Below are 25,322 nucleotides of genomic sequence, written 5' to 3'. Positions count from 1 at the left end.
GGTTTAGATTTATCCAATGTTGGAGATTTGGGAGGTAAATTTGCAAATATTAAAATTCGAGTGTACAATTGCAAATATGAATGATGTGTAGGAATATATGAAAAAAGCTCTTGTATAATCTATGTTTTAAGTTAGGACACCGGTGGGCATTGTTTAAGCACATGTTCAAAACTTCTCAAATATTTCATGCACTTCCTTATTCATCATTCTTTGTTTGAAGATGTTATGTTTTAATGGAAAGAACTATCAAATATTGACTTGTGTGAAAGATTAAGTTTGCTCCTCTATAAAAAGTTAAAGAATATTTACAATGATTGATCAACATTTTAGCATATATGCAATTGTTGCATGCTTTTACATTCATAACATATATATATATATATATATATATATAGGATGTTTCCTATACGCATAATGCGTACGCATTTTACGACTTGGGGGGTTTTTTGCAAAACTCGCATGCGTTTTGCTGTCATGTGATCACTTTTTGTTTTCCCCCTTTTCCATTTTTCGAGACTCACGCTCCTGATATTTCTCCCCAAATCGTTCCCTCCCTAACAAAAATCCCCAAATCGTGCCCTCCCTCAAAAAGATCCCAAACTCGTTCCGACAATTACCTTCAGCTCCTCCGCGATCTCGGCCTCGTCAGCTCCGTCGAAGCAAGCATCGGTCGGAAAACTCAACCCGTCGGCAGCTCCGTCGGACATTCGTCAGCCTCGTCAGCCTCCGCCCAAACGCCAAACCTCGAACGTCGGTAGCTCCGCGATCGGTGCAGGTGAGCTCCAAGGTTTATGTAATGCGAGCTTAGCTCTTCCCCCCTAGGGATTAATTATTTGCTGTATGTAAGACATATTGATCTGTCTCCGAACATATTCTAAATTTTTTTCAAGAGCCAAAGCCTATGTAGATATCATTTCCCATGATTTTCCTTCCAAATGCAGGTGCAAACTATCGTTGTTTTGCTCTTGCATTTTAAAATTGATTTATTTTCCCTAATGGTGTTTTGAGATGTGTACTAATGGTTTGAATAGCTCTTACTATAAAAGTAATTCTTGGGGGGGGGGGGGAAAATGTAAGTATGTTGCTTGTTACTTCATGCTGCAAAGGCATCCGGAGTCTGAATCTCATTGTATTCTTGTTTAGTACTTTGTATATCTTTTATTCTTAAACATGATAGCGTTATAATAATTAAATAATTAAATAGTATGTTGTGTCAGCTCTGTATTGAATCTGGCTCATCAAAATGTTATGGATTTGTATGCTTTACACCAATATTTCAGTCATGGTGTTAACCAAATATTTAGCCACTGCATTTAGTATCTTGATGATGTTCTTTCATCGCCTTCGGTTTCATATGATGAATCCACATTGTTAATTCGCTGCAGTTCTAAACGTATGCCGTGTTTTCTCGTCACTCTGGCAATGCTATTTAGAGAAAGTCACTCAGGTTTTTTGTCCACATAAGCTGTTCATATAATACCGTGTTTTCTCAAATACACAGTCAAACATCAGAATGTTAAATCTCGATGAATCGTACATATAATGCAAGAATCACCTCATAGGTGACACTACGAATATCATAGCCTAGTAACATGGGAATGCGTAAAACGCTTCACAGAATAGATAATTTCCAGTAATTGAATGCACCTAACACTGTCACATGTTGCTAACCAAATACAGAAGGGCCAAATAAAGGTGCATTCACCACATGGCAGGCACAACCATAACACTCTGTGGCAGATTTTTGAGCATTTTAAAAATATCGAGAATCACTTGTCAAATCCGAAACACATCACTTACCAGAATTTGGTAAATATTTTTGAATCAAGTGGGCGAGTATAAAAGTCATTATCTCAGTTAAAACAGTTTACGGATTTCACTTTTCTCTATTTTTTTCTTAGGTACCAAGTCATGGAAATTTTTTGAATCCATTAAACTGTTGAAACACATTCAAACTACTTTTTTCTCTCTTCAAAAGCTTTCAAGTAAAGCACTATCCACAATTAATTGAGATCACACGAAACCAAAACCAGTTATCATATCTTATTTGAAATCAAATTACTTTTAATATCTTGTATGAAATCAAAATCATATTATGGGTTAGGCCACAACAAAAATAGATCGAATCACATTTGATATACATGAAAATAATAGTTTGTTTATTTTTCGAGCACAAGATCAGTCAAATAACTCATGAAATTTTCATATTATAAAAATATTAGTGAGAAATGATTACACTGTCTGAGAGTCTTCCAAATTTGATCCCCCTTTGATATCAACTAAATCCTGTAGTATAAAATTGTAAAGTTAATAACAATCAACTTAGACCTTATACTATAGTTTACTTGTCACCTCATAATTTTAGGTCCGAATATGGTCAAATAGTGGCAATGACCCATAAAAAAAAAGTTCACATAGATCTCCTATTATCTTTAGGAATCTATGGACCTATTTAAAGTCTTTGATAAGTTTAGGGCTTAAACAAAAACTTTAAGTTCTATGTGAATGCTTCAATATTATGGACTTGTTAGAAACTTCTGCAGATATTAGGGAGCTATGTAAAATTTGTTCAAATACTTATAACCTTTTTAATCCACTTGGACCTTTCTGTGAAATTCTGAATCTTGAGAGGGTTTTATAGAATTTTTCATTATCATCATTTTTCCTTTCGTCTTTTCTTTGTAACCCAAATGACTGGATTTGGATCCAGAGACCGTAACCCATGGCCTCCTCTCTGGTTGTCTGGGTTCTTAGAAAGCGGTGTGGGCTCCCGGCGGCCGTAGTTACCGGCGATGAGGCCCTCACCGGTATTATTGTATATGCTGCTGCTTCATCTGAGTACAAGTATACATTGGTGGAGGTCTGATTGGAGTATTCGAGGATGTCATTAAAAAGTGATAAACAAGCTGGCACGTGCAAGGAACAAATCCCCGAATAAGAAAAGTGTCATGTGAAATGGTGCATGCTCACAAAATGTAATACTCTTATGTACTGTTTGTCACTTTCATCGAAACTAACGATGGTATAATGACAACATAGACGTGCTTAGCATAGACATGCTTATTTCATGGATTGGTGAAAACGTACTGCCCAGAAAGAGTGACTTCTAGTTGCTTGTTTTGTCATAAACTGTCTTAACAAGAACTAAGAACTTGTTCTTGGGGAATATTTGACTGCCCTTTTAGTGTCAATAATCTGTGTTCTATAATCAGTCAAATTTATGTTTTTTTCCTTGTCATGCAGAGGAATAATTTACCAGCTGTCCGACAATATTTGGAAACATTTGCAATACAGATCTACTTGAAATTTCCGAATCTGGTAAGAGTGAAATCTGCCTTTGCTTTCTATGATAAATTGTCTTGCATATCATTTGTATTCATTTATCCTCTCCCTTCCCCCTATCCATTCAAATACAACATACATGCTACTAAAAGGTCAAAACTTAAAAATTCTGCCCAAAGATTTTCACAATAATTGTAATAAATGGATTTTGATACTTGATTGTTAGTTATCTGGCTGCGTGTGTCCTTGTGCATCAAGCTGCTTTCTTATTTACTTGACAGTTCACAAAATAGGAGTCATGTGATATCCTTTTTCTTGTTTATTTTTTCCTGATATTCATAAAGTGCATTTGGAGCACCGCCAGTTCTTCTTATGGAAGCATAAGAGGTTGAAGTAGAGTAGTATGAATTAGATAAGATATAAGCTTCTCTTTAAACTTACAGCTACTACCATATTATATGCACATGTCATATACACATGAATGCGGACTTCAGTTCAATGATTCAATCAATAATATTATATGATGAAATACTTACTGCTGCAAAACTTGTCATAAGAAACAGTTCTGGAATGACGATTTTGAAGGCATTTGGGGGTTAGAATTTCAAAAAGATTCTGTGGCAGGGTCTGAATCAGGATTGGAATTCAAAGAAAAAGTACTTGAAGAAAAACAGAATAGAATTTAAAAGAAGCAGGAAAGGAGATTTTATGCCTTCAAGGTTACATTTCATGCCTTTAATTAGGCTCCTATCCAACATCGCTTCAGCCTTCGGATAACAAAAAGTTAATGGAGTTAAACATTTCAATCATTGACAATCTGCAGATTTTGAACGGCTTCCAATCTCCTTTTATTAAAGGAAGCAATATGACCTTTTGTAATAACAAAACCCCTAAAGTTGAACTCTCTCTTGACCTCTCAGAAACTAATCCTAAAAACTCGGTGTCAGAATATTCTAAATGTACATGCCTTTTATGATAAGATAAAATTTAAAAGATTTGAGAACCTTAGATACCAAGGAAATTCTGGACAAGTTTTAGCAATTAAATTGACAAATCTGGAAATATTTTAAATAATACTGTAGTATATGTGTATATGTGTATTGCACACATGTAGATATCTAGTAAAACACATATCTGTATGATCTACTTGTTTAGTTTTTCCTCCGGAAATGATTGATAAATCTCTGGTGATAACTGTTACAGGCTGAAGAGCAATTAATTCCAATATTTTACGACTATAATATGAGGCCACAGGTGACTATTGAGTAAACTTATTTGCCATGCTTCCTCTTAGTATCGATCCGGGGAAAATTCATACATCTATTTTGCAGGCTCTTTCTTCATACGTGTTTATTGCAACCAATGTGATCCTCCATGCGGATGACTTAGCCCTTCAGATTAGGCATTTAAACAAGTTGCTTCCTCCAATAATTCCATTCTTGACCTCCCACCATCACAGTTTACGCGGCTTTACTCAGGTAGGCATACTTTGGATAGTTAACTTCTGCATATTTTTTTATTTATATTAGTATGCATAATTGACTAAATGGACCTGTCACTGTCTTTCTTACAGTTGCTTGTACATTATGTCCTCTGCAAAATGTGGCCTGCTTTAGAACCAGATACTTCAAATGTTGCTCCATTGGAGAAGAAGTGCTTTGAGGACTTGAAGTCCTATTTGACAGAAAATGTTGACTGTAGGAGGTATGATTTTATTTCCTTTTAAAACTAGCTCTTGTCCTCACTAGAAACTTGCTTTTTGTCTGTCTCTTCTTTGTTGGATATCAAGTGATGGTGAAAGCCCAAAACTGAACTTTTATTAATATAAGAACAAGACTTGTACAGTTGTACTAAAGTACAAGTATAGTAAGCACTCACACAATGGAATCTTAAAGACACTTCCCACTAGCACTCACAAAAGTTTGGGGTGAACCTTGTTAAAAGTCTAGTGTCTCTAGACTCTATTTTCATTTTCCTGTTTCTTTGCTTGTCGAGTTCTTTATTTTTCATTTACATACATTTGGAACTGCATGGTTTTGTCAATTAGCATAATGATTCCCTAACAGTGGAAGGGACCTTTAACAATACATAGAAAGCCTCTACCTTACTGATGGACTATTGAACCAAATAAATCTCAAGCTTAGCCTTGTCTAAAGACACAAATAAAGGTGAGATATAAGAATAAATCAAGGCCAATTTTTCTAAAAAATATAAATAAAATTAAAATTATATAAATCGTCTCCTATATTGTTCTTTCAATAAAAAAATGTTAAGGTATAAAGAAAGCATACTTGCAGTAGTGTCATTATTTTTTATGTAAACTTTGTGGAACATGAAGGAAGAAAGTTCTTTTGCATGGCTAGATTTAGCTTAGGAATTATGGTTGACCATCCTTTTATATCTTTTTAAAGGCTTAAGGATTTAAGTGTAAGAAACAGTGTATAATTATTGAAAAGCAGTAAGAAAATTAGATGAAAAGGCATTTATAAAAAGTAGTGGATGAAAACTTGGCACATGTTATAACCCTTTGGAGAACATTGCGAACTCTAGTATCTCTATCTGTATTCTGTAGGAGAGTTTTCATATTAATCTGAAGAGGTATAATGTTGTAGGCATAAACAACTTGAGTTCATGGATCATGAAGGTCAATAGTGGTCCATGGAAGCTTGTATGCAGAATAGTTAATTTCTGTAGTAAACAATTCTCCCTTACAGGAAAGTTCTTTTCTCCTTTTTAGAGTTTCCCTCCTATGTCATCCTTTTCCTTTCTTCCAGCCTACCATCCCTCTTTATAGTTGATGTCCTCCCTAATAATATATGCCTACGCATTTCTTTTGCTGAAAAATATCTATTGCGTTGATAGATATCATAGAGGGCAGAGAGTGAGAGTGTGGCTAAGGGAAAGGATGACTTTAACATTGATGTATTAATGTATATGTCAATTCTATATAAAGTATTATAGTTCAAACTTTAATTTCAGTCTCTGTTATATTATGTAACATTGGTGAATTTCATGGGAGTCAAGGATATCATTAAATTAATTCCGCATGTGAGTTCCTCACTCTTATGCAGACTCTGCGTGATATCTAAAGTTAAAATGCAGTAAGGAGCTTTGAAAGTTCTATTTCAGTATTATAATTTCGCTACTTCCAAATTTTTATATTATCATCTTTTGGTTCTATTTCAGGCTAAGGACATCGATGGAAAGTTTTCTTGATGCTTTTGATCCCAATACCTCTGTAACTCCAGCTGGGATATTCCATGCTCGCAATGAGGTTAAAAAGTTTCAAAGTTCTGATTTCTCTGTGATTCTATTATGCTACTAGTAGGATATTCAGGACTTTGCTAATCACTATCATTTTTCCTCTCATTATTTGCAACTAATCTTGTCATGAAAAGGAACTCAGCCTACAATTTTGCTCATACAGGGATCTGAATTTGAATGCGCCCCAATTTCTCTGATGGAGAATGTGATTACTTTTCTAGATGTAAGAACTATATTTTTTGCCTATATTTTTGTCAATATAGTCAAACACTCACTATTAGCAATGCAGGATGTTAGGGACGACCTGAGAAATTCCATTGCGATGGATGCGATAACCATTGAAAATGAGATTTTAACAGGTCCAGGTTCATATAAGAACATGCTAGAAGTAGTGGATGCACATAATGAGAGAGGATCTCTCCAAACTCCTAGTGACCTTTCTTTAGATTTTCAAAAAAAGATCACCCTCTATGAAAATGTATTGCCTGCTGCAAACTCAAAATCAGATTTCTTCCTATCAGGTATGATTTCTCATGAAGGATGTGCTTATGTTTATGTTATGTGTCTAATGTTCTATGTTTATGTTCTATAAATAATGCTTGTACTTAAGCTCCATATATTATGAATATTCTGCAGATGTTAACTTGCCTGTTCATGTAGCTGACATTTGTCATGATGTAAAATGAAGCGGGACACACAATCCTAACATTATCATAGTACATATGCCAAATCCTAATGGAGATTTTCCACTTTAAATGTTTAAACAGACGCTAACTAGATTCAGCCTTTATGTTCAGATATAATCACCAGGTCTATCCTGGAACTAAACTTACGTATTTCAATGTGAGTGTAGAAGTTAAAGACCTGATAATATTTGAAAGAACAATTTTTCAAAACAGTCCCTTTTAAATTTTTATTTTTCAAAATCGACCCTGTTTTTTTTATTTACCAAAACCGACCCGTTTTTTTGATTAGCAGCCTAATCACATTCCTAAATAGTCGGGGTTGCCAACCCCGACTATTTAGGACTTAAATTTGTATGGTTTAAGGCTTCTAATTAGGGTTTAACACCCTCCTAAATAATCGGGGTTGGCAACCCCGACTATTTAGGAATGTGATTAGGCTGCTAATCAAAAAACGGGTCGGTTTTGGTAAATAAAAAAAACAGGGTCGATTTTGAAAAATAAAAATTTAAAAGAGGCTGTTTTGAAAAATTGTTCTATTTGAAACTGTCAGTTATCCAAAGTCCTTAAGTTTCTTTCTGAGAGTGTAGCTCTTTTATCTTTTACCATCTTGAATTTAAAAGCTTTAATTGAGGAACCTCCGGCATAGATGGACAAATGAAGGGGGGATGATTACAGATGGTAATCTGACAAAAATCTTGGTATACAACCTTCATCTTGGTGAGTGACAGTCATCCATGGTGGAAAGCTAAATGGTCTGTTATATTATAGGCACTTCACGGATATGTGCTTAATTTTAGCAATGTCTTAAATTGCACGTCTTATCTTGTACTTGCTGTACATAGTGACATTCCTTAGTTAACATAAAACTCACTTTTAACTTTTGAGATATGATTCTTCTTTGAGTTTTCACCTTGAAGACTTGATTTGATGAAGAAGATATCAGAAAGAATAATGTTGCTAGGATATTACAGAAGTAAGACGTGTTTCAATGTATGAGGTCAAATGTGTGGAGCTACATTGGCAAGAAAAAGAGGACAGAGATCCCAAATCGGTTGCCTTTATACATTCAGTCTAGCACCATAGGATCTATGCTTAACCAGTGTTTTGCTACTCTATAATACAAGAGTAAGTGATTGAACTTGTAAGTGTTTTGTTGATGTTTGACCATACTTCTGTCCTAGTTCCTTTTGTTCTTGTTTATGTTTGCTATTCCTGTCCTTCAAGCACCAATACATCGAACAAATATTACCTTCTGGCTCTGTGTCTGTGTATATGCGTGTCGGCGGGGGGCTGCGTGCCTGTATGTGATTTGATTTTGCATAGAGTTTGGATAAATAATGCGGAGCAACATTTAAACAGTCAAATACTACAGGAAAAGTTATGCTGGTTCTGTTTTGGGAGTGTCTTGTTTAGATTAAGTTAAAAAGTTGTCAACGGCTTGCGGACTCTTATAAGTGGTGTCTTGTTTCCATGAAAGGAGGAGTTGAATGATCAGATGATAATATTATTACTATCAAAGGAAACAACACCATTTGTGGGCAATAACCAAGCTCCAACCAGTTAATTTAAAAAAAAAATGTCGAAGTACATGATTTACCTTTCCCACCTTATTGGCATTTGCATTCTTAAAAGGTTAACTTCCTATTTTTTTCTTCCATTACTCCTTAATTTTTATTGGGATTGTCAACTGTATGCTTTTAGATTTATATCTCTTTTCACAGATGTCTATTATGCTGAACATAATTTTTCTTGTGTGTGCATGAGAAATAGTGAAACACAAGCCACCCTTCATCTTCCAACATAGATCTAGGTGCTCTTTGACAGCTAAATTATCTTTACTGCAGTTTTTTGAGCAGCTGTCCAAAGTTTCATCTCAATAACTTTCACTAGGAAAATTCTCTGCAAGTTTTTTGTCCTACTAACCACTCGTGTAAACTGAATGTCCAATGAAATGTTCCATTGCTCGGTTTCTCAAATATAACAGCTAAGGGTTTGTTTACTTGACGATATTTCCTCTAGTTTCTGATTAAGTGCTTTATCTTAATCATGTTTCAGAGTTGGAAAATGAAGACCAGCTTCTTAACCCAGTGATGCAATCAAGAAATCAAGCTATGGAAAAATTGAGACAAAGTCAACAACAATTTATCCTTGTAGCATCGTTGGTTGATCGAATACCTAATTTAGCTGGTTTAGCAAGAACATGTGAGGTTTGTCATATCTATTGAATGATTGATTTAGGAGTCTGAGACAGCCTTCAAACCATGTTTGTGATGGTAATTCACCTACAGGTATTCAAAGCAGCAGGGCTGGTTGTTCCTAATGCAAGTATTGTACAGGATAAACAATTTCAACTCATCAGGTTGAGTCTAATAAGTACATTTTGAATTTTACCTTGTTATCTATTATCTACTTTTGCTTTGCACATTTACATCTGTCAGCACATTACAGAGCTTTAGTAATTCGTAAAAGTTTTTGAAGCATTCTAAATCCTATTAAGATTAATAGGTGATGGTTTAATGTAGATTGCTTCAAATTTCTACCTTTTCCTTAAAACAATTTTTTTCGTGGGACACCTGGCTTCTTAAAGAAAATAATACTGTCATAGTGAAACGGATCAGAACTTTCAGCAAAGGATGTTATACTAATCATGGGAAAATGACTCATGCATCCATCTGTAGAAGGCAGTTCAATACTATTTTGTCAGTCTCAGATATAAAATGTCCCGTCAGAAAAAACTATGTTACATCAAGGGTTGTGCAGAAGTTATTTAGTTATCTTGTGAACCAACTCACTACAGTATGTCTCTATCTTCTCTGAAAGTTTGTAATTCTTGTCTTTTAACTTTTACATGTACCATCTTGGTTTGAAATTATGACTTGATAAAGAAGGCAGCAGAGTTGGATTATTCAAAGAAAATCCATCTTGCATTTGCATGAAATTAAATTCAGTTGTTAGTTCTCCCTATCTTTCTGATTCAACTATTGCTTTGGTATTTAATTGGACGTGTGAAATCTGCATTTTTTGCCAAATAGAAGCTTAGATTTGGTCCTTATGTAGTTATTACTTAGACCACTCATTACTTATCAGGCCACCACTGAAACCCATAAAAAATACATGGTTTGTGTAACCCAATGCCGTTACAAGACCTGCTATCGTTATATATGGTGCATAATCAGATTTGCTCATCATAGTACCGCTTTAACCAAAAGTTTAAAATTCTTTTCTGTGATCCTACGATATGTATCAAGCAAATGCAGTGCTACTTTTGACTGATGCGTGACTTTGGGCCAGTTGAAAAGGCCTCTATTGTAGACTTGGTTTGGAAGGAAAACTAAATTAGGTCCGTTGAATAACTATGGGTTAATTGGATTTAGTGAGGTTTGAACTCAAATCTCCTGAAATCCATTATCCCAATGTCATTTTAAAAACCGCTTTGCCCAAAAGATTAAGTTTATTGCTTATGGTAAAAACAATGACATCGAGGAGATTCCTAACCCATCAGTTTTATAAGTTTTTTATTCATATCAGTTTTACCTGATATGTCATTTTCAACACTAATGGCATCTATGTCCATCTGTATCAGATAGGTCATTGTTTATATGCAATCTATGTACGTACTCTCTATGAAATATGGATAATAGCTTTCCTTTCTGCAAATATTCTTCTCCATACTAGTACTTAATACTATGCACAAACATTCCATTTATCTGATCCATATCCAGTTGTACCATTGGGATTTAGTCTCTGAATGTCTCAGTCCATGTAACTCAATTGTCAAGATCTTTAGTTTCAGGCTAATATGAGCATTATGCTTCCGAGTATCGTGATTGATTTTTTATTTTGTTTCAGTGTCACAGCTGATAAGTGGGTACCAATCTTAGAAGTTCCAGTAAACGGCATGAAAATTTTCTTAGAGAAGAAAAGGCGAGAGGGGTTCTCTATCTTAGGTTTGGAGCAGACTGCTAATAGCACGCCACTGGACAAATTTTCCTTTCCAGTTAAAACGGTTCGCCTTTCTGATCTAGCACTTTTGCTTAGTTTAAAAAAAAATTGGGGTTAATTGTGGATTGACCCCCAGTACTATAGCCCAATTGTGTATAGACCCCCTGTATGTCTATTGTTACGGATAGAACCCTGTAGTATTAATCAATTGCCGCGATGAACCCCCTGAGTGAATTTTTTTTGGCTCTTTTACCCCCAGGAGATCTATTAGTTAAAAAGTGATTTTCTCTGTCTGAGGGTGAAAGTTTAAAATTTCATTCATGTGGTTTATCTGCAATTAGGCAATAGTATAGGGGGTATATCTGCAATTAACCCAAATTTTGAACGTAGCACATCCTGATGCATGTATTATCAGGTATTGGTCCTGGGACGAGAAAAGGAAGGTATTCCTGTGGACATCATCCATATTTTGGATGCTTGTATTGAGATCCCTCAGTTGGGGATTATAAGATCACTCAATGTTCACGTCAGTGGTGCCATTGCTTTGTGGGAATACACTCGGCAACAAAGATCTAAGCAACAATGATTTTTTTCCACTCTTTTATCATCGTACGACTTGTACAACTTATACGTTCAGTATCCCTTTTCTTATGCAAGAGAATCAATTATATTCTGCTCCTTGTCACAGTTTAGGTAATTTTTTTAGAATTTTTATTCGCAGGTAAGTCAAAAGCAGGAAGTAGTTAATGCGCTCACATTGTATGGAGAATACTATCTAGGAGGTGCAACAAAGCATGATTTCAAGAGGCTTGAGGCTAAAGGCTACAAGAAAAGAAATATGGCGTCAACCAGAAGGAAGCAGGATGGGGTTATCATAGTGTATCTCACAGTCATGCCATATAAGTAGAGGGGAAAGGAGAATATTGAACGAGGTTAACTTAAAAGTACCCATTGATGAATTAGTTTGGACTTTTCTCGTATCGAGATGCATGTTCATACTCTGAAGAGCCTGGGGAGGTATGAGTTCTCCAATGAAGGAACATGCTATAGAATTACGTTGTGCTTACTCAAGTTTGATTGGCGTATTTACTTGTAAAATGACCTTGTAATTTTTGTTGTGTGCCATTGGTGACTCCATGTAATGTTACAGCTCCTAGTTCCATGATCTTGATTTTGACTACCATTTATACTATGCTGTAAAGATTATCGATTGCCAGGTCAGCGGAACTACATATTGGTTTTGCCATTTGCGGACACGAGGAAGTTATAATTTCGCTCAACTAATCTCTGCAAATAAAAACGCTTGCCGATGCAAATGTATGAGAGCCCCACATTTCCTTGGGACAGTTCTTGGGTACATTTAGCGCAGTCAATCAGATGTTTATCTAAGGTGTGCTTTATTTAGTTTCTTCGGAGTTAGAATTTTGATTACTTCGACAAGGTGATACTTTATGGATACATCTTAAAAGCATATTCTATTTCGTTCTGTTTCAATATAAAGCCTAGGCTATCTAGGTGGTAAGCTTATGAAGTAGTATCATTCTTGCTATAAATTTTTAAATTTTAGAAAAAATATTTTATCCATTCACCTTTGGTCTACTTGCATGTCCAAAATTGACGAGTCAAGAAAATTGCACTTTAATGCCCTCTATTTTAAACTCATGCATTCAAATACCCCAAAAGTTTTTGAGTGTCATAAATAAATGCCCCAGAGTTTTAAAAGGTTGCACGTTGGTGGTGCGCTATGTTGGTAAACCATTAGCAGATTCTTGGGCTATTCCCATGTGTCATGTCACATGATGTTTCTCTAAGGAGAATTTTTTAAAAAAGTCCATTTTTAAAAAATAATTAGCAAAAATAACCTTTTTGCTAAATAATGATTATTGGGGGTAGTTTTGATTATGGTTCTTCTTGCTGATTCCTTGTTAAATCCCTGGTGTACATAACGAAAGGGAAAAGGAAAAGAAATAACTGAGATGCTTTCTGTATGGAAGAACCAAGGTATGCCCAAAAAAAAGTCTGTAACTAAAGTTTGCACCATGATTAACAGATCATAGGCCAACATCCAACGCATGATGAACCAAATCCAAACAAGAAAGATTCAACCAATCATCAAAATGAAATGTTTGTGAAATATTTCAAGTAAATTAGTCTGACTATGTGGAAGTCAGTGGATCTTAGCCATACTGCATGAATGGATAAATTAAATTGACCTCACAGTAACTCAAGTATTCTCAAATTCAGAAATGATCCTTAATACTAGAAACAAGTGCCATATATTTAATTTCTCGGGAGAAGTTGCTATTCATGCAAATAACCTAAGAAGATTCCAAATATGGAAGGAAAAGGAAAATAAAAAATAGCCACATTTCTGATCTAATGCAATAATCAACTTGGATATTTATGTGTGGACCATGTACCTTCTTACTTTCTTCTAAGTTCCATTCTGACATAACAAGTTGCCAGTTTAAGTGCCTGGGCGCGTGAATGTGTTTGCTTGTATCAATATTATATTAAACGTTAGGCGCTTCTAGACGTCAGACATGGTGCCCAGCGCTTAATCGCCTAGGCGGACGCCTAAGCGGTTTCTGGACGTTTTTTTTCTTTTTTTTTAATTGTGATACTTGAAGATAAATATATATATATACTCAATCAAAGATGCATAAATACTAAAATACCAACACTATTAACTAAACTGTTTGGTTTACCAATTACAATAGCTCTTTGTATGTATATACTTCTCAACTTAAATTATAAGTTCATCTCAACAGTAAAAAACTCATTCTCAACTCAAATTACTGCTAACTTATAAGTTATTGTTAAGTTTATGTTAACAATAAACTTAAACTTAAGTTTACTGTTAACTAAAATATTGTTAACTTAAGTTTACTGTTTACTTAAACTTAAGTTTACCATTAACAAAAAACTTAATATTAACTTAAAACTTAAACTTAAACTTAAGTTTACTATTAACTTACACTTCTTAAGTTTAAGTTACTATTGTTAACTAACTTAAATAGATATTTAAGAAGTACTCTTTATCTTGTTAGTAGTTACAGAGATCGGGGGAGCTCGACAATGTTACAGAAGGCGCTAGGCAGACTAGACGTTTGAGCGAGCGCCTAGCGCCTAGACCCCTGGGCATGCGCCCAGACGTTTGATTATTTTTAAATTATTTAATTATAATAATTGGTAAAAATATGTATTAAATTCATATAAATTTTTAAAAAAAGATAGCAATCTTAGTTCCACAATAAATCATGCATACTTAGATACTAAATAGCCAAAATAATAATTAACAATGCTAGAGCCTAAGATGTTTTTTATTTTTAATTACAATAATTGATAGTGAATGTCAATGTTATAGAAAGCTTAGATGACGGACTGGTGTCTAGGCGGATTTCTTTTTTCATTTAAGTGGTGGTCGATGAGGTTTTGCTGAAGGTCGGAGGAGGTAGTGGAGGTGTTCATATTTGGAGGTTAATGGAGTTTGGAGGACTTGTATGCTACAACACATCACAACCAATGCCTACAGGGCGCAATCCACGTAAGCAGACAATGCTCTCCTAAACGCTCGTAAAATCTAGATGGGCAGCCTAAATATCATCAAAGCAGAAAACCTTCTGCAAAATGATGTAAAATAAATGGGGTTTATTACTATTAGTTACCTGAATCGATCCCATCCATTCATGATCCAGATCTGATGATTCGACTATGAAATGATGTAAAATAAATGGCTGTTTATTTCAGTTAGTCACCTGAACCTATCCCATCCATTCATGATCCAGATCTGGTGATTCGACTCGTCATTCAGTTCCAAAATGGTAGATTGGAATCTCCATTCAGTTCCAAAATTGTAGATGAGTCCTTGACTTTTGATCCTTCTCCAATACTCATAGGATTTGTATGAGCGGAAGTTTTTCACGTGAGTGGGGGCCACGAGTTTCCATGTGAGTTGAGAAAAGGCAGGAGCGTCCAGCGGGTAAAAGCAGGCCCACAATCAAATCCCTATAAATAGGAAAGCACCTAGGGTTTTGTGTGTTGAGGGAACAAAAGGACAGGGTCTTATTTTCGGCAGCAAGGGAAAGCTGCGGAAGAAGAAAAAGAAAAAAGGAGGAGTTCGGCTGAAGTTTTTTTTTTCGGATCTGAGAAGAGGAGAGATAAAAGGAGAGAGTTTTTGAGGGATTTTACAAAAGGGAGGTTAATTTCTTTTGGGTAAAAATCAGATCTCTTTTCTTTGAGACGAGCTTGTGGATTGTACAAGTCGTCGGTGTTCTTCTCATAGTGGAATCTCCCCTCACCCCTCCCGTGGACGTAGGCAATTTTGCCGAACCACGTAAATCTCGTGTATTTATTGTTTTCTGGGTGTTGGCTATTGCTTGTAGGTTCCCGCAATATTCGGTCTTAGAGCTGATGAGAGGAAGAGTGTATATTTCACTTTGATGAAATATATCACTTTCAATTCTTGTTTCCTTTGAGAAATAAGAATTTCATTATCTATTCTCGTTTTCCTTGAGAAACAAGAATATAGAGGTTGACTTGTGCTTTTGGGACAACAAAAGCCAGGGCTTTCTCTCAGGTGATATCGCTTCCGCGGTGGTGGGCGTGACTCTGCGCCCAACAATTGTTATCAGAGCTGTTATTCAGATTAGGAGTGGTGTAGCTTCTGATTTGAGGTGGTGCTCGGTAATTTCCTGAGAAAAGCGGATTCATTAATACAAGCGGAAAATGGCGTCAACAAATAAAACAGTTAAAGTGGGAAAATACGAGATTGAAAAATTCAATGGGAAGAATAATTTTTCCTATTGGAGGATGCAGATGAAGAACACGTTGATTTCGCAGAAATTGCACAAAGCTTTGGCGGGAAAAGAGAAGAAGCACAAGGATATGTTTGATGAGGATTGGGAGGAGCTGGATCTGGAAGCACGGGCGTCGATTATCCTTTGCCTTGAAAGGGATGTAGCTTTCTTGGTAGATGGAGAGGAAACGGTTGCGGGCGTGTGGTCGAAGTTAGAAACCACATTCATGACGAAGAGTCTAACGAACCGGATCTATTTAAAATCCAAATTGTATACTTACAATATGGAGGAGGGCTCATCACTCCGGGAATACATCAACAAGTTCGATAGGATAATATCGGATTTGAAGGACATCGATGTGACTGTAGAAGACGAGGATCAGACTCTTCTACTACTTCTATCTTTGCCGAAGTCTTATGAGAACCTGGTGCAAACACTGATGCTTGTGGGAGACAATTTGACGATGGATGAGACTAGAACGGCGCTTCTAGCAGATGATTCAAATGCGGTGAAGTAGGGCATTTCAAGGTTGACTGTCCTAACAAGAGAGTAGATGGGAAAAAGAACAACAACAAGACCAAGAGAAGAGAAGGCAAGGAAGAGGCGAGTTACGCATCGGAGGAAGGGAGCAAGAAAGAATGATATGCTGTTACGGGTGGCGAAGATATCTCCGGTAAGTGGATACTTGATTCGGGCTGCTCTTACCACATGTGCCCAAATAGGAAGTGGTTTACTACCTATAGAAGCATTGATGGTGGAACCGTATTGCTGCAAGATTGTTACAGAGAACGGAGTAAAGAAGGTTGTTCGAGGTTCCCTAACAGTGATGAAGGGTGTTCGTCACGGTAATCTATATACTCTCTCGGGTACGACGGTGACAGGAGATGCAGCGGTTGGAACTGAAGGAAGTGGTGGAGACCCATGTGAGCACACCCGATTATGGCATAGGCAGCTTGGGCACATGTCAGAGAAGGGTCTGGTTCTGCTTGGTAAGGAGGGTTTGCTAAAGAATCTGAAGAAACCTTGCATGGATTTTTACGAGGATTGTGTGTACGGAAAGGCGCACAGGGTCCAATTCTTGAAAAGCAATCACAAGAGCAGAGGTATACTAGATTATGTGCACACGGATGTTTGGGGTCCGGCTCAGACAACTTCCAAGGGTGGTTCCAGGTATTTTGTCTCGTTCATAGACGATTATTCTAGGTATGCTTGGATTTATTTTCTTAAGCATAAGAATGAGGTATTCGAGACATTCAAGAAGTGGAAAGCAATGGTTGAGAACAGAACGGGCAAGAAATTGAAGGCACTGAGATCTGACAACGGTACAGAGTATACAGATGGTGCTTTCAAGAAGTTCTGTGATCAAGAGGGCATTGTTCGACACTGGACAGTCAGGTCAACACCACAGCAGAACGGGGTCGCGGAGAGACTGAACCGAACATTGCGGGAGAAGGCAATGAGTATGCGATCTTATGCTGGATTGGGCAACGAATTGTGGGCAGAAGCTGTGGCTACAGCATGTTACATTGTGAACCGTTCTCCACATTCGACATTGGATGGTGATACACCCTATAGGGTGTGGTCAGGGGAACATGCGGATTATGAGAGGCTCAGAATTTTCGGATGTACCGCCTATTATCACGTCAACGAGGGAAAACTTGATGCGAGGGCCAAGAAGGCGATATTCTTGGGGTATGCAAAGGGCGTAAAAGGCTATCGCCTTTGGTGTACAGAAGATTCGAAGTTCGTGATCAGCAGGGACGTTACCTTTGATGAAAAATCCATGATTGCTAGGGCGTTCAAGGATGATGGTGTTGGGACTGTTGGGACTTCAAAGTCCCAGGTTATTGAGATAGAACCTAAGGACCAACCAGGTTCTAGTCATGTTCAAGTGGAAAATCAGGTAGATGATGAGCTTGAGCAAGAGGAGGTTCAGAATATACAGGCACTACAACAACAGCAGCTCGAGGATAGTTTGACTTCCACTAGGCCAAAGCGAGCATACAAGCAGGTACAGAAGCTGGGGGCTGATCAACCCCTGAATCACTATGGACAGGTTAATTTGGTTGAATACGCACTCTCGGTGGAGGAAGATGAGCCGGTCTCCTTTAAGGAAGCTATTCGGGATAAAAATAGTGAGAGTTGGTTGGCTGCGATGGATGAGGAAATGGAATCTCTTCGGAAGAACCAAACATGGGAGGTGGTCTCATTGCCCGTAGGAAGAAAAGCTATTGGTTGTAAGTGGGTGTATAAGAGAAAGGAAGATCCTTCAGAGCTCGGTGGTTTAAGGTACAAGGCAAGATTAGTGGCTATAGGGTTTGCACAAAGAGAGGGTGTGGATTACAATGAGATATTTTCTCCGGTGGTGAAACACACTTCTATTCGGGTGTTATTGAGTATTGTTGCTCATGGTGATCTTGAGCTGGAACAACTCGATGTTAAAACGGCCTTCTTGCACGGAGACTTGGATGAAGAGATTTACATGCATCAACCTGAGGACTACAAGGTTGAGGATAAGGAGCATCATGTATGTCGCTTGAGGAAATCACTCTATGGACTGAAGCAATCTCCTCGGCAGTGGTACAAGCGATTTGACTCCTTCATGCTAAAGCATGGGTTTTCCCGAAGCGATTACGATTGTTGTGTTTACATTCGGAAGCTTCGTGGAGGTGATTATATTTATCTCCTTTTGTATGTGGATGACATGCTTATTGCTTCTAAGAGCGGGGTGGAGATAGATAGGCTGAAATCTCCACTTGGTAAAGAGTTCGAGATGAAGGACATGGGCGCTGCTAGGAAGATACTGGGTATGGAGATTAGAAGAGAGCGGGCGAATCGGCGATTGTTCTTGAGTCAGAAGGGCTATATAGAGCGGGTGATCGCGAGGTTCGAGATGCAAAGTGCTAAGTCGGTGGCGACTCCATTGGCTCCACACTTTAGGCTTTCAGATAAACAATCTCCCACTACAGCGGAAGATAAGGCACACATGGAACGTGTTCCTTATGCTAGTGCAGTTGGCAGTTTGATGTACGCCATGGTGTGTACACGTCCAGATATTTCACAAGCGGTTAGTGTGGTCAGCAGGTTCATGGCGAATCCGGGAAAGGCGCACTAGGAAGCGGTGAAATGGGTCCTAAGGTACTTGAAAGGTACCGTGAACACAGGTCTGTGTTTTGGTGGAGATACATGTCAGATTGATGGGTTTGTTGACTCTGATTATGCATGTGATCTAGATAGACGGCGATCTACTACTGGTTATGTATTCAGGATACATGGAGCTCCAGTTAGTTGGCGATCGATATTGCAGGCTACAGTGGCACTTTCTACTACAGAGGCCGAGTACATGGCCATGGCGGAGGGAGTGAAGGAAGCATTGTGGTTGTGGGGTCTTCTAGATGATTTGGGGATTGAGCAGGAAAACGTGAACTTGTGGTGCGACAGTCAGAGTGCGATTCACTTAGCGAAGAATCAAGTTCATCATGCTCGTACCAAGCATATCGATGTCAGGTATCATTTCGTGCGGGATGTCATAGAGGAAGGTGATATTTCTCTCACGAAGGTGCACACGAATGAGAATCCAGCAGACATGTTGACCAAGGTGGTCACAGGTAGCAAGTTTAAGCATTGCTTGGACTTGCTTCATATCAGCTCGTGTTGATTTGCCCAAGAGGGCATGGCCCTTCGGGACGGTGATGGGGTGAGGTGGAGACTATGGAGAACAAAATTCTGAACTACGGTTAGCTTGATCCCGGTGGAGGGTACGTAGGCAGCCGCGGTAAAGTGGCGCAGCTGGTTTGGCCTGGTTTGGTGTTTCAGATCTCTAGTGATGTTCGCGGTGTTCTTCCGGTGTTCGTACAAAATTTGAGGTTTATCAAATGATGTACGAGGTGGAGAATTATGAGCAGAAGTTTTTCACGTGAGTGGGGGCCACGAGTTTCCACGTGAGTTGAGAAAAGGCAGGAGCGTCCAGCGGGTAAAAGCAGGCCCACAATCAAATCCCTATAAATAGGAAAGCACCTAGGGTTTTGTGTGTTGAGGGAACAAAAGGACAGGGTCTTATTTTCGGCAGCAAGGGAAAGCTGCGGAAGAAGAAAAAGAAAAAAGGAGGAGTTCGGCTGAAGTTTTTTTTTCGGATCTGAGAAGAGGAGAGATAAAAGGAGAGAGTTTTTGAGGGATTTTACAAAAGGGAGGTTAATTTCTTTTGGGTAAAAATCAGATCTCTTTTCTTTGAGACGAGCTTGTGGATTGTACAAGTCATCGGTGTTCTTCTCATAGTGGAATCTCCCCTCACCCCTCCCGTGGACGTAGGCAATTTTGCCGAACCACGTAAATCTCGTGTATTTATTGTTTTCTGGGTGTTGGCTATTGCTTGTAGGTTCCCTTAATATTCGGTCTTAGAGCTGATGAGAGGAAGAGTGTATATTTCACTTTGATGAAATATATCACTTTCAATTCTTGTTTCCTTTGAGAAATAAGAATTTCATTATCTATTCTCGTTTCCCTTGAGAAACAAGATTATAGAGGTTGACTTGTGCTTTTGGGACAACAAAAACCAGGGCTTTCTCTCAGGTGATATCGCTTCCGCGGCGGTGGGCGTGACTCTGCGCCCAACAATTTGTTTCCTGCAGATGCTCAGGCAGCTATGGGCTGCGCTTTCGTAACCAAATCACCTCCACAAGCTATAGGCACCCTATCACCATTCACATTTTCTCGATTCTTGAACCAGGACAATGTCACCCCCGGACGTTTTCCCCTCATTACTCAATAAAAGAATGATGTTTCACCAGGGAATTTCCCCCTTGCTCAAAAAATAAAATTAAATAAATAAATAAAATTAACTTATGATACTGAACATAGCAATATTACCTGTGAATCACCCATAAACCGAAAAGCATCTAGGTCAATCCATTGATGAGAAAAGTTCTGATCATTAATTTTTGTTAAATGCTTGGACAGAAAGAATATAACGTAAATTGATAGTAATTTAGTTTTCTGTACAGTATGTTTGTGGACGTACCCGCATAAGCACTTCTGTATTAATACTAACAGTCTGCAATTGATTGAACATAGAGAAATTATGTGACTGAAACACTGAAGTGGTTATGTATTACGAATAGATACATACTACAGTGTGATAAAATCAGTTAGAAGCCTAGAACAACCTCATATGTTATGCAATTTTACATGTAGTGTTAAGCATATTGTATTATGATGGTGCAGGTTATATTTAATCATATGTTAGCCATATCAAATATTGTCCCATATTTCATCTCCACCTCTAGCAAACACATTACACGTGCTTTGCTCTGGAACCTCCTGCATATAGTTCTGGTTTAACAAGCACCCTATTGCTTATTTAGTATTATTCCATACATGATATCTTATTAACATGTTACACACACACACACACACGTATCCTAAACAGTTCAAGATCAAAGGGGGAAATTAAGAATGCACCAGCATTTCCGTAAAGAAAAAACCATCTCTGTTTGCTATGCATATTCAGAATCTCAGTCAATCTACTTCACTACTTTTTCTAAGTTTCACTTTGCATAATAACCGCAACTGTAAGTGCTTGGATGTGTATTACAGATAAATACTTGTGGGTGTGTGGATGCGTATGTATGTATGTATGTATGCACACAATATATGTGAAATCTCTATGATAAATTATGGATAACTTTCGTAGCTCTGTATCTAAACATAGCTATGCAGCCACGAACTTAATCTCCCGTTAAATGCGTTCACACACACACACCTGTTTCGGTGTGAGTATTATCAGCATTTACACAGAAAAATAGCATTTTGTAAGAAATTAATTTATTAAGCTGACAGCGAACAATAAACAATCTTCATAGAGGTAGTACACGTATCAATGAGCTTCATGAACCAAGGCGTGAGTTACCTGATATTGTCAAGTGCGCTGAATCTAGGCACTATTTTTGGAACAGTGCATCCTTTCATTGACATGTCTGCGTTCAAAATAAAGATTAACTTGCACAGCAGGACTCAATTATAGGCAATGTATCTGCAAGTTGCCATGTCAATTGAGTGACAAGAGTCAATATTTGGTAATATTAGTATCTACCAGTAATTTTTTTACCATATTTAACCCCTTATACTTCCTCCAATAGTTCTTCCTTTCATTATATAAATAGCTAGCCTGCATTCTGCAATGAAATCACCGACAAATTACAGGAGACAAGAAAATATATCTTTGACTTTCTCAGGTAATTCGCTTTGTGCTTATTTTTTTAACTTATGCTTCTACCAGTTTCCATGTGTCTGATTTAAGTTTAACACCTTTTTGCCTGCTTGAGACTAGAAGCTTTGTCTTGAACCATTTTAGCTTAAGTTCATAAAGAAATTTAGTTTTAATCACTGTTATTTTTCTTAATTTATACTTCTTATAAGCTTTCAATCTTAAAACTAATTCAGATATTTGTTAATTATATCTAAAAAGAATGAATTCACTATGAACTGTAGCTTCATCCTCCAAATCTGGTGTGGAACTTGAACTTTATGAACTTGATAAACCAAAATCTCGCTTTGTGTCAATTACTAAAGCAATATACGCATTGTCCAAGACTCTGCCAACAGAAACCATATGCTTAGTGAAAGGATTTAATAGAAATTTTTTTCGTAAGAAAATGTTGCGCTTACATATAGATTTATAATTGATTTCCATATTGTATTTTTTATACAACTATGATCCAAATATATGTGAAATAGGAGAAAAAAATCACACGCAAAGAACTTGTTACTCATTTTCAACGTCTGGATGGGGACAAGATGCTAACTGTTATAATTAGAGCATATAATGACAAGGTAAAATGCTCACTTTCAAAAAGATATTGATGCCATTTTTTTAATAGAACTTTTATAATATGACATGTTTGAGAATATCTTTTTATATTATTTGAATCTTCCTTAGAAAAAGAATTAAAAGACTTGCTGTCTTCTTGTTCCGGGAGGTGCTGAAGAACCAGAAAACTAGTGCGCGAGATGGATCAAACGAAGATTAATGTCGATTGTTCCAAACAAAGAATAATGTTGACTGCACAGAAAATGTACTAAAGTTATGGTATGTTTCCAAATAATGGCTATCGAATATGCAGTGTTGACCATAATTATGTGGCTGATTCCTTGATGCACATGAATATATCGAGAAATTATGCTTCACAAATGGAAGAAATGAAAACAAAAACTCTATAACAAAGTTTTCCACATTATTAAGATATAGCTCGTGGTAAGACATCTATAGTTGGCATGTCAGTCATTGACAAGATGAAATGGTCTGCCACATTCTACGAGTAAATGTAGACTGAAAATATGGAAGCAAACGGATCATAACCAGACTCCACAAGTAATGGACAAACTAAATTGACTTGACCGAGTATTCAAAAATGTATAAGCTATCCTTGATACTAAAGCTTAAGGATTCTCAAGAAAAGTAGAGGTTCAAGCTATCCTTGATACTAAAGCTTAAGGATTCTCAAGAAAAGTAGAGGTTCTGGGAAAACGAAACAAGCAGAACTTTGTGATCTAAAAAAAACATTTCCGTTCTATATGCATTTTTTTAGAGGACTGACCATTCTGTTAATTACTTTCTCCTTAAGTTTCATTCTTTTCATAGTAAGTTTATCTGTGTGCGTGTGTTCGCGTGTGTATGGGTGTTTCTTCACGGATGTATGGTTGCCTGCATCATATGTGAAATCTGCAATTCACGAATCATGTATAATTCATCTCTTATTCTGCTCTTCAAGGAAAGCCTACTCGACATGGAAGTTATGTTATTCTATATGTCTTTATACAGAGACCGACAAAGGTATGGTGCATTTAGCGTAAATCATTATTTTCGCAGTATATGTCCAAGATAACTCCCTGATTTTTCTTTTTCTTCATTTCTGTATGCTTGTAGAAATAAGCATTGATGTGTTGCCCGATGAGCGACTGTACCCATTTACTCAAATGTTAGCATTAAGAACGTCTATTAATTATCACCATTTTAGTACCCAGTCGTCCTCAAATATCAGACACATTACAGAACACTTTGCCACATATTCCTTTAGTGGCCTATTAACAAAATGATCAACTAATAAATCCCTGCAGACCCTTACATACTGACTCGAATGCATTAGCCACTAAAGACATACATAAAAAATCTCATTCATCCCACCAAGTAAATCTATGGAAATCAATCACTTGAAACTAATTTAAGTTCGCCTCATAAAAGAGAAACTACTTCAAAAGGTGGACATCACAGAAAATTTTAATCATGAAGCATACAATGTACGTATAAATAAAACCAGCAAGGATATTTTGAGATCTCAAGCATATAATGTTATGTCTACTTCTGTGTTAAACATAATGAATTTCCTCTGGTCAGACCAACATGCATTGCAGATATCTGCTAGAGAAAGATCAAGGAAACAACATGTAAAAACATAATATAGAATTTGCTGTTTTTTTTTCCCATAATCACCTGAACCCCGTCAGTCTATGGGCAAGATCCGATGACTAGAAGTCCCCATTCAGTTTAGAATTGCAGATGAACCATTGACTTCTGTCGTATCAATTAAAGAAGAAGGCTGGATGTTCTCTGCACATAACATAGTATTAGCTCCTGTGGCTGGAAATATTACAGAATAAAAAGAATAACAGAGTTTGTGCCTGATCCCTATGACTAAAATGAAAAGAGCTCACTGAAGAATGATCAGCTCACCAGATTCTTTCGGATGATTAAACCAATTTGTTGTAACATATGACATAAATTCACTCTACATAACACGCGTAGATTAAGTTTCTGTCGATTAAACAAAGCCCTGTACCAAGACATGCACAAGAACAGTAATACTGGGTCGCATTAAAATACGGTCACCAAGCATGTTCCTTCAGTTAGAGCTTGCAGCATTGAAATTTTGACAAAACTTCTCATTACTAGCGGCACCAAACTGAAATTACAAACAAGCATACGATGCGCTCTTGTCAATACATATACACTCTTGTCAATACTGAAGAAAAGAAAAACTATAGAAAGAACTTCTACAGTCAAATGTTGCTCATGCACAACAAATTCTATGAAGCAGAAAAGCGTTAGAGATCGCCAATCCGAAGAGTTGATATCGCAGGAGGCAAAGTATGATTTTACTTTTTTTTTTACCATCTACAAGGCATGAATCCATGAGCTCCTACAAGTAACCAACAGAGAGAGGGCTAAGGTATTTGCTTGTGGGGAAATTCTCTAAAATTCACTATATTTCTGATTATGAAGTTTATCCAAAAAAAAATGGAAACTCTAGAGTAATTAGTTAAACACTACATCAGTTATTTTCATGATTGCCCACCA

General features: G+C 37.1%; 1 protein-coding gene across 5 annotated transcripts in view; it reads left to right on the top strand.

Annotated features, from left to right (window-relative positions):
* The window catches only part of LOC109838845 (probable methyltransferase TARBP1), a 53,829-nt gene extending 41,409 nt beyond the window's left edge, over positions 1–12,420 (top strand). For 2 of the 5 annotated variants that reach the window (XM_020407270.1, XM_020407275.1), the window contains 12 exons: positions 3,244–3,318; positions 4,486–4,536; positions 4,614–4,760; positions 4,856–4,986; positions 6,469–6,556; positions 6,710–6,769; positions 6,836–7,067; positions 9,288–9,439; positions 9,521–9,591; positions 11,082–11,238; positions 11,590–11,783; positions 11,896–12,420. In XM_020407270.1, coding sequence (XP_020262859.1) covers positions 3,244–3,318; positions 4,486–4,536; positions 4,614–4,760; positions 4,856–4,986; positions 6,469–6,556; positions 6,710–6,769; positions 6,836–7,067; positions 9,288–9,439; positions 9,521–9,591; positions 11,082–11,238; positions 11,590–11,760 — 1,335 coding nt within the window. In that variant the 3' untranslated portion in view covers positions 11,761–11,783; positions 11,896–12,420. Of the gene's footprint in view, positions 1–3,243; positions 3,319–4,485; positions 4,537–4,613; positions 4,761–4,855; positions 4,987–6,468; positions 6,557–6,709; positions 6,770–6,835; positions 7,068–9,287; positions 9,440–9,520; positions 9,592–11,081; positions 11,239–11,589; positions 11,793–11,880 lie in introns of those variants that run through there. The other 3 variants (XM_020407272.1, XM_020407273.1, XM_020407274.1) reach the window with 3 other exon arrangements.

The sequence above is a fragment of the Asparagus officinalis genome, chromosome 4, assembly GCF_001876935.1.
Source record: "Asparagus officinalis chromosome 4, Aspof.V1, whole genome shotgun sequence".
NCBI classification, from domain to species: Eukaryota; Viridiplantae; Streptophyta; class Magnoliopsida; order Asparagales; family Asparagaceae; genus Asparagus; species Asparagus officinalis.
This window is presented reverse-complemented; position numbering and strand designations above follow the sequence as displayed.